Genomic DNA, 10,557 nt, shown 5'->3' with positions numbered 1-10,557 from the left:
GTTATACTTCAGTTTTTTTATCTTCATGTTTCTTGAGTAGTATATATTTCAATTTGTATTAGCTTTTTCCTGTGAAGCGTATTGAATTGCTGTCACGTTTACTCCCGCTCTTCCCCTACCCGGCACTTGAGGGTGCCAGGCTGCCCTACATCACGCACTGCTGCCTTCGCTCATCACGCGCATCAGCGTTATTGGACTCACCTTGACTAATTCATCATCTGTTTATTTCCTCCCCTATATTTGTCAGGTCCCCTGCTCTGTTTGTTGATGCTGTTCCTGTCTCGTTCCATGTCCGTTATTCATTAAATGTTTTACTCCCCGCACCTGCTTCGTTTCTCCAGCGTCATTCCACAATTGCATTCATGTCTAAAATGTTCTATATAATTTGATTTGATTTGCTATCAGTGACAGAGAAAATCTGAAATAAGATTACATACTATAATCCTGAAAAAAACGTAATTGATGAGAGAATTTAACTAGGACTATGAAATAATGAAGATGTTTTTTATATGTTATTATTTTATTGCTTGATTAATAACACTCTGGGACATGGTAAAAACTTCAACTTCAAAATAAAATAAAACATTTAAATGCATTTTTGTGTTTTTAAGGTAAAGGACACCTGCCTTTCTATTTAAAGCCTTTTGGACATCCACATTTTACACTGTTTAACACTGAATAAAAAGTGATTTTTCCTGAGGACAGAAAAGGCACCACAATATAGGAATGACCCAACCAGCAAAATTACATTTGACATATACCATTGTTTGTGTACCATTGTAACTCATTTGATGGCTATAGCAAGGATGTAATGGGTTGAATCAAGCAATATGACATACACCATTAATAAAGATCTGTGAGAATATGGATTGACAGGTTCTTCTTAGCAGTAACACCAGTGAAGGCTGCATTTGCACCTCATTACTATCAGACAGGAACAGACGAACACAGGACTCAGGAGTTAATACATTAGATTATCAGTGTATTGAGGACGGGGAATAAACTACAAACAATCATCATATAAACAAGCATACTGTACGTATTAGCAGACAATTTACAACATTTTGACCATTTCAGCCTTGGTCAGGTTTTCAACTGTTCAACATCAGTGAACACACAAGGTCTTGCACAGGGCACTGGTTGCATTATGTCTTTAAAACAAGAGAGTTGAAGAAGTGATGTCTATGTGGATAAGGAAGTTGCCTGGGTGCCTTGGTCACTGACACAGAAGTTTGCCCATACAAACATAAATACTACCAGAGACGTTCTCTCTCATCCATTCATGGCTCCACATCTCCTCCTTGTCCTGCGCATCCTTTTCTTCCTCACCGGAGTCTCAGGTAAGTGAGCGAAGACCTTTAGTTGTTTGATATTATTAGGCTTAGTTCCTCCAAGTCAATCAGTGAAAACATGCTGAAAGTCATAACACTTGTAATGTTCTGTCTACTTTGCCCATAAACATTGTGGTCACATTATGGATTTCAGTATTAGGGTGGCAGGTGGACTAGTGGTTAGAGTGTTGGGCCAGTAACTGAAAGGTTGCTAGATCAAATCCCTGAGCTGACAAGTTAAATATCTGTTGTTCTCCCCCTGAACAAGGCAGTTTACCCACTGTTCCTACGCCGTCATTGTAAATAAGAATTTGTTCTTATCTGACTTGCCAAGTAAAATAAAGGTTACAATTTGTGATTGATGGGTGCTGTTTTTAATGATTTATCTTGTGAAACAGTTATACCTTTCAACAGTTCTACATTTCTAGTTGTTGCGAAACACATTTAAGTAAGACTTCAAGTAAAAGAGAACTAACATATTATTATCAATATCAATTTTAACAAATGTGCTTGAAACTTATTTTGCACAAACATTTTTGTGGGATTCAATGTACTACAGTAGATATCAAGAACATTTCAGTCAAATGTTTTACTATATACAAATGTATTAAACAGAAATGTTAATTGAAACCATAGATTGTCTCCATAGTTTAGTGGTGTAGTAATTTCCATGTCAAAGCTACTTTAATTGCGGCCTCTGTACTCATGGCTGGACTTTGGCATGACAACATCAGCACTTACATGTATCAATTACTGTCTGTTGTCACAAACACGTGGTGTTACAACCACAGTTTGCCAAATTTTTCAACGAAATTCACAACTTCAAGAATTACAGTGGGGCAAAAAAGTATTTAGTCAGCCACCAATTGTGCAAGTTCTCCCACTTAAAAAGATGAGAGAGGCCTGTAATTTTCATCATAGGTAGACTTCAACTATGACAGACAAAATGAGAAAAGAATAACCAGAAAATCACATTGTAGGATTTTTTATGAATTTATTTGCAAATTATGGTGGAAAATAAGTATTTGGTCAATAACAAAAGTTTATCTCAATACTTTGTTATATACCCTTTGTTGGCAATGACAGAGGTCAAACGCTTTCTGTAAGTCTTCACAAGGTTTTCACACACTGTTGCTGGTATTTTGGCCCATTCCTCCATGCAGATCTCCTCTAGAGCAGTGATGTTTTGGGGCTGTTGCTGGGCAACACAGACTTTCAACTCCCTCCAAAGATTTTCTATATGGTTGAGATCTGGAGACTGGCTAGGCCACTCCAGGACCTTGAAATGCCTCTTACGAAGCCACTCCTTCGTTGCCCGGGCTGTGTGTTTGGGATCATTGTCATGCTGAAAGACCCAGCCATGTTTCATCTTCAATGCCCTTGCTGATGGAAGGAGGTTTCCACTCAAAATCCCACGATGCATGGCCCCATTCATTCTTTCCTTTACACGGATCAGTCGTCCTGGTCCCTTTGCGGAAAAACAGCCCCAAAGCATGATGTTTCCACCCCCATGCTTCACAGTAGGTTTGATGTTCTTTGGATGCAACTCAGCATTCTTTGTCCTCCAAACACGACGAGTTGAGTTTTTACGAAAAAGTTATATTTGGGTTTCATCTGACCACATGACATTCTCCCAATCTTCTTCTGGATCATCCAAATGCTCTCTAGCAAACTTCAGACGGGCCTGGACATGTACTGGCTTAAGCAGGGGAACACGTCTGGCACTGCAGGATTTGAGTCCCTGACGGCGTAGTGTGTTACTGATGGTAGGCTTTGTTACTTTGGTCCCCGCTCTCTGCAGGTCATTCACTAGGTCCCCCCGCGTGGTTCTGGGATTTTTGCTCACCGTTCTTGTGATCATTTTGACCCCACGGGGTGAGATCTTGCGTGGAGCCCCAGATCGAGGGAGATTATCAGTGGTCTTGTATGTCTTCCATTTCCTAATAATTGCTCCCACAGTTGATTTCTTCAAACCAAGCTGCTTACCTATTGCAGATTCAGTCTTCCCAGCCTGGTGCAGGTCTACAATTTTGTTTCTGGTGTCCTTTGACAGCTCTTTGGTCTTGGCCATAGTGGAGTTTGGAGTGTGACTTTTTGAGATAGTGGACAGGTGTCTTTTATACTGATAACAAGTTCAAACAGGTGCCATTAATACAGGTAACGAGTGGAGGACAGAGGAGCCTCTTAAAGAAGAAGTTACAGGTCTGTGAGAGCCAGAAATCTTGCTTGTTTGTAGGTGACCAAATACTTATTTTCCACCATAATTTGCAAATAAATGCATTAAAAATCCTGCAATGTGATTTTCTGGATTTTCTTTCTCATTTTGTCTGTCATAGTTGACGTGTACCTTTGATGAAAATTACAGGCCTCTCTCATATTTTTAAGTGGGAGAACTTGCACAATTGGTCGCTGACTAAATACTTTTTTGCCTCACTGTATGTCAAATTGTTTGGTTGATCATCTGATGGGACTTATGAGCAGCTGGATAAAATGTAAATAATTAAATGTGTTCTCTGTTGTTGTGTCTACAGATGAACAGAGTGTGTCCACATTGAGTCATGTGTCTATAAAGCGGGGAGGCTCCATCACCATCCCATGTCTCTATAATCAGAGATATAGAAACGATGTGAAATACTGGTGCAGGGGATATAATTGGTTAGGTTGCTCTACTGTAGTACGCACTGACCATCAAAAGACCAGCAGAAAGACCTCAATCTCTGATGACATCAACCAGCGAGTCTTCACTGTGACCATGACAAGTCTTAGTCCTAGTGATTCTGATTATTACTGGTGTATTGTGGAGAGGAAGGAGGCAGATGATGGGGCTAGATTGCAGATATCAGTTCCTCCAGGTGAGATCCAAACACTGCTGTGTCCATTAATGCAGAATTAACAGTAGTGCTCAGTAATATCTCATAAAGTAATGAACCATAATTGTTCTGTTGATGAGTGTGTTACTATTCCCTCTACAAAGCAGTCATACATATTTTCACCAAATTAAATCCATAGAGGATATTATTCTGGAAGATTACAAACATCAATGTGCACCTCCTGGGTCAGAACAGACTATGTGTTTGATAGAATCACAAGTTGCTGTTTCATCATCAAACACACTGTATGCTCTAGTTGACATTTATTGTACATACTATCAGTGACTGAAGCAGTGTTTCAACTTACTAGGTAGTGGCTAGGTAGTAGCCTATATATATATTGGTGTATTCTTTGTCAGACTCATCCAATCACAGCCTCTATCATTGTGTTCAGGTACTCCAGAACTCTATGTGGACCAACAACAGATGACTGGAGTTGTAGGAGGGAGTGTCACTGTGCTCTGTTACTATAGTTCACAAGGAAGCACAGGGTGGTGGTGCAAGATGGGAGGCTCTTGTGTGGCTGTGGGACTTTCTGGAGTTTTAGATGGAACATTTGTGAAGTTAGTGCAGGAGCAGAGCCGAACCACCAACGGTTATGTCTTAATGGTGACTATGAGTGGATTGATGATGGAGAACACTGGCTGGTACTGGTGCAAAAAGGGAAAACTACAGATGCCTGTTCATATCACTGTCAGTCAACCAACCACAACACAGAGCACCACCACAAGTAAGTACAGAGCAATCTCATATAACCAAGTCTGATTCTCTTTTTATTCATCCAGTGTTGTTATTAAGGAACATTGAAAGGCCTTTTCTGAAACAAAGTGGAAATCTCTGGACAACACATTCTCTTGAGTTTATCCGGTCATTCATGTTAAATATCATTAAGAAAATGAACATTGTTTATTCAACTTTTCATCATATCGACCACTTATATTTGGCATTAATACTGAAAATTCTAAGAATTGGATTTCAATGCATGTCACATATTAAATAAGAAGGATGATAGTGATTAGTTTCAATCAACATCACAATGGCCTGGTTTTAATAATATCAATGTTAATGATACAACAGTCAGTTTATTGAAGCTACTTAATCATTTCTGCCTCTCACAGCAACACAAGCTTCATCCACTCACCAAGCGTCACTAACCAGTGCTAAGTCTAACACTTCTCCTCCCACAGTTTCCCCTTCTGTTACAAACAGGGACAATGTTGTAACTAACGAGAACACAGATGAGAAGCACCAGAGGTCAGTATTCATTCTTCACTATTTCCAACACTTTTACAGTCATCCAAATAGTTGTTGATAGTGTAAGGGTGTTGGGGATAAGGTTATTATAGTAAATACAAACGAATAATGAAGAAACTATTTAGTGATCTTCTGAAATAAAATAATAAACACCTGTTTGAAAAATGTATTCTATGCTGAAACTATTTTCTTTGACTCCAAAGCGAACTAAAATATAATAGAAACCATTATGATTATGTTCAGTTTTTGTTTTGGGGCACAAAATGTAACTGTATTTTTAATGTTGTTTTATAGCTTCTGAATCTGACGGGTAACATTGAGACTGACTTTCATTTAAAGGTATACTCAGCGAGATGTTGTTGCCACCAGCAGCAACGCAGATATCGGCCGCGTTCCCCCACTAAATTGTTGCATTGGTCAACAAACAGAGAAGTTTAGCCTCGCACTTCAACATATCTGGTTGTTGTGGCTATTGACACGCTACTACTGTTTACTTTGTGCAGCTACATCATCTCGCTGAGTCTACCTTTAAATCCAATCTAACCTATGACCTGTCCCATCACCTTGTGCATTACTTCCCCACTGTTGCAAGAAAAGTGACATCCCCAAAAACCACAACACTATACATAAATGTCTCCTAACCTCCCATGCATTGGCTACATTCTATCCCTAACACTAAAGCTACAAATGAAACTAAATCATATAAAAAACGAAATATGAATGTTTTTATCAACATTAAACTAAATAAAAATAGTAAATAGTAAAACTTCCTGAAACTAAACTGAATTTCAAATAAAAATATTAAAACCAATAGAAATATAAATCAAAACACAAAACTATAATAACCTTGGTGGAGACACCTGTGACTAGCAAGGCTGATCAAACCAGAGACCAGTGTCTGGGTTAACAATAATAACTGTAGTTCCCCACATTACAAAACTATCTGTCTGTTTCATTTTCAGATAAAGAAAAATTATACAAAATGAAACATTTTCCTTAAATGTTCTTGCTTAAGCATTTACCACCATGGTTATCTATATATTCAATGTGATTTCATATTCCAGTTTTCTGGAAGTCCTGTTCATTCCTCTGAGCCTGTTGGTGGTGTTGATAGCTGTTACATTGGTCACATTGAAGATGATGAGAAAACATAGTAAGTATTTTTTAAATTATATTTAAAATGTATAACGTTTATGACTAATATTATTTGCAGAATATTATAAATAAAGAAGCGTTGTTGCTTCTACAAATTAAAGGTTTGACATGAAAGATCATTAGTACCAACATGCTCTTTTGTTTATTTCAGAGGACAAGAAGGCAAAGGACCAACCACCAAACACCACAGTAGTAAGCTATGATCATGTTATCTTCTCACACATCTGTTCCTTTCACTTCTTGATATTCTAGGGCTCTCTTTGGTAAGTAGTTAGTCATAACAAGCATTTTAAATCAACCCGATCGCTTATGTGTAGTATTAAAAATAAAGAGTTCAAAGATCATTTAATTGTTTTGTTTAGTCCTGCACAAAGTGTACATCTTTGACCAGAACGGACTTCCTCAAATCACTCACCACAACTACTGACACTTGAACAATAACACATTTGGTGTTAACATTGGAGAAAAATGAAACATCAAAACATTTTCTAATTCATGTCACTATGCATGAGGTACAACATCCTTCTATGGCGTATTGTAAAACTGTTAAACGTTAACAAGGTTTGTGTTTCATTCCTTCAGCAGCCTGCTGACTCTGAGAAGGACATTACCTACAGTACTGTGAGTCACATCAGAGGAACAGCAAAACAGGTTAAACCAAACCCCTTTGACCCAACCCCTCTTTGACTCAACCTAAACCCTCTGCAAACCAACTTAACCCACCTCAAACTCAACCCAACCCCCTCCAAACCAACCTAAACCCTCTGCAAACCAACTTAACCCACCTCAAACTCAACCCAACCCACTCCAACCCAACTCAAAGTGAAAGTTAACATTGTCTGTCTCTCACTGAGTTCATGTGATCATGTTGCTCTCTCTCCTCCATCCCACAGGACCTAAACCCTGAGAGACATGGTGACTTTTACAGCACTGTGATTCCTATGCAGCACAGGACAGCACAAAGGGTAAACATTCAACTAAATAAACGCATAACCACAGCTAGTCTTATAGAAAACGTTTTCTGTCTTGAAAAGCAGAAAAGCAGAACTTGGATTGGCACATACATAAAAAGCTGCTCTACTGTGTTGATGATTTGACTAAGTTATTCGCGCGTGTGTGTGTGTGTTTATTTTCCTCCTCTCTTACAGGCAGCAGAACCAGATGATGTGGTCTACAGCACAGTGGCCCAACACCAGAGATACAGTAGGTCGCAAAGAACCAGACAAGATGTTGGGGGAAATACTGGATGATCTCAGTGAACTAGGGCATCAGAACAAAAGTCTCCAGATTGAGTAACATATAAAGTTGTTTTATTTGTCACCTGCCCCAACCCTTTGTCCTCATTACTTTATTGTTCTATCTTGTTAATCTGCATATTTTATAGACTGAACGTCTTGTACTTGTAATAAACTGCCCATGTTGACACTTAACTGTACATGTGTTTTTCAATAAAGGATATCAAATAAATATATTTATTTTTTATTCTTCATATAAATATAGAATAAGAGCCTTGTGTCAAAACTAGCCCATTAAATGCAATTGTTGCTATCTGCAGCTGAGGGGGCATTAGGACCCAAACAAAAGCAAATATCACAAAAACAAATATCACTGGATTCCTGCCGCTCTGGATTATTACACCGAATCATTACTCCAGATCATTGCCGCTAGCTAGCTGCAAACGAGTGGCTACTGTTAGCTAACGCCTTTGTCCCGACTACCGAGCGGCACCCTGACTCACCTATTGCTGCTCTTTTGACCCTATGATCACTCGGCTACACAGCTGATGCCCCCTAGACTGCTTCAATAACATGGTACCTCATTTTGTTTACCTGTCGGCCCCAGCCTCGAACTCAGGTCCTACATCAAATCAAATCAAATTTATTTATATAGCCCTTCGTACATCAGCTGATATCTCAAAGTGCTGTACAGAAACCCAGCCTAAAACCCCAAACAGCAAGCAATGCAGGTGTAGAAGCACGTGGGTTAGGAAAAACTCCCTAGAAAGGCCAAAACCTAGGAAGAAACCTAGAGAGGAACCAGGCTATGTGGGGTGGCCAGTCCTCTTCTGGCTGTGCCGGGTAGAGATTATAACAGAACATGACCAAGATGTTCAAATGTTCATAAATGACCAGCATGGTCGAATAATAATAAGGCAGAACAGTTGAAACTGGAGCAGCAGCACGGCCAGGTGGACTAGGGACAGCAAGGAGTCATCATGTCAGGTAGTCCTGGGGCATGGTCCTAGGGCTCAGGTCCTCCGAGAGAGAGAGAAAGAAAGAGAATTAGAGAGAGCATATGTGGGGTGGCCAGTCCTCTTCCGTCTGTGCCGGGTGGAGATTATAACAGAACATGGCCAAGATGTTCAAATGTTCATAAATTACCAGCATGGTCGAATAATAATAAGGCAGAACAGTTGAAACTGGAGCAGCAGCACGGCCAGGTGGACTGGAGACAGCAAGGAGTCATCATGTCAGGTAGTCCTGGGGTTCATGGTCCTAGGGCTCAGGTACTCCGAGAGAGAGAAAGAGAGAGAGAAGGAGAGAATTAGAGAACGCACACTTAGATTCACACAGGACACCCCAGCCCCCCGACACATAAACTACTGCAGCATAAATACTGGAGGCTGAGACAGGAGGGGTCAGGAGACACTGTGGCCCCATCCGAGGACCCCCCTGGACAGGGCCAAACAGGAAGGATATAACCCCACCCACTTTGCCAAAGCACAGCCCCCACACCACTAGAGGGATATCTTCAACCACCAACTTACCATCCTGAGACAAAGCTGAGTATAGCCCGCAAAGATCTCCGCCATGGCACAACCCAAGGGGGGGGCGCCAACCCAGACAGGATGACCACAACAGTGAATCAACCCACTCAGGTGACGCACCCCTTCCAGGGACGGCATGAGAGAGCCCCAGTAAGCCAGTGACTCAGCCCCTGTAATAGGGTTAGAGGCAGAGAATCCCAGTGGAAAGAGGGGAACCGGCCAGGCAGAGACAGCAAGGGTGGTTCGTTGCTCCAGAGCCTTTTCGTTCACCTTCCCACTCCTGGGCCAGACTACACTCAATCATATGACCCACTGAAGAGATGAGTCTTCAGTAAAGACTTAAAGGTTGAGACCGAGTTTGCGTCTCTGACATGGGTAGGCAGACCGTTCCATAAAACTGGAGCTCTATAGGAGAAAGCCCTGCCTCCAGCTGTTTGCTTAGAAATTCTAGGGACAATTAGGAGGCCTGCGTCTTGTGACCGTAGCGTACGTGTAGGTATGTACGGCAGGACCAAATCAGAGAGATAGGTAGGAGCAAGCCCATGTAATGCTTTGTAGGTTAGCAGTAAAACCTTGAAATCAGCCCTTGCTTTGACAGGAAGCCAGTGTAGGGAGGCTAGCACTGGAGTAATATGATCAAAAAAATGTGGTTCTAGTCAGGATTCTAGCAGCCGTATTTAGCACTAACTGAAGTTTATTTAGTGCTTTATCCGGGTAGCCGGAAAGTAGAGCATTGCAGTAGTCTAACCTAGAAGTGACAAAAGCATGGATGAATTTTTCTGCATCATTTTTGGACAGAAAGTTTCTGATTTTTGCAATGTTACGTAGATGGAAAAAAGCTGTCCTTGAAATGGTCTTGACATGTTCTTCAAAAGAGAGATCAGGGTCCAGAGTAACGCCGAGGTCCTTCACAGTTTTATTTGAGACGACTGTACAACCATTAAGATTAATTGTCAGATTCAACAGAAGATCTCTTTGTTTCTTGGGACCTAGAACAAGCATCTCTGTTTTGTCCGAGTTTAATAGTAGAAAGTTTGCAGCCATCCACTTCCTTATGTTTGAAACACATGCTTCTAGCAAGGCAAGTTTGGGGCTTCACCATGTTTCATTGAAATGTACAGCTGTGTGTCATCCGCATAGCAGTGAAAGTTAACATTATGTTTTCGAATAACATCCCCAA

The 10,557-nt window shown here is 40.6% G+C and overlaps 1 protein-coding gene across 1 annotated transcript; it reads left to right on the top strand.

Annotated features, from left to right (window-relative positions):
- The first annotated feature begins 1,200 nt into the window (after positions 1 to 1,200).
- Positions 1,201 to 8,077, top strand: LOC135510014 (polymeric immunoglobulin receptor-like). The gene is made up of 9 exons (XM_064930822.1): positions 1,201 to 1,340; positions 3,863 to 4,183; positions 4,596 to 4,931; positions 5,389 to 5,455; positions 6,520 to 6,608; positions 6,762 to 6,802; positions 7,193 to 7,261; positions 7,504 to 7,575; positions 7,759 to 8,077. The coding sequence occupies exons 1-9, from the start codon at positions 1,283 to 1,285 to the stop codon at positions 7,858 to 7,860; spliced, it is 1,155 nt and encodes a 384-aa protein (XP_064786894.1). The 5' UTR covers positions 1,201 to 1,282; the 3' UTR covers positions 7,861 to 8,077.
- The last annotated feature ends 2,480 nt before the right edge of the window (positions 8,078 to 10,557 follow it).

Source organism: Oncorhynchus masou, chromosome 23, assembly GCF_036934945.1.
Source record: "Oncorhynchus masou masou isolate Uvic2021 chromosome 23, UVic_Omas_1.1, whole genome shotgun sequence".
Taxonomy (NCBI): Eukaryota; Metazoa; Chordata; class Actinopteri; order Salmoniformes; family Salmonidae; genus Oncorhynchus; species Oncorhynchus masou.
This window is presented reverse-complemented; position numbering and strand designations above follow the sequence as displayed.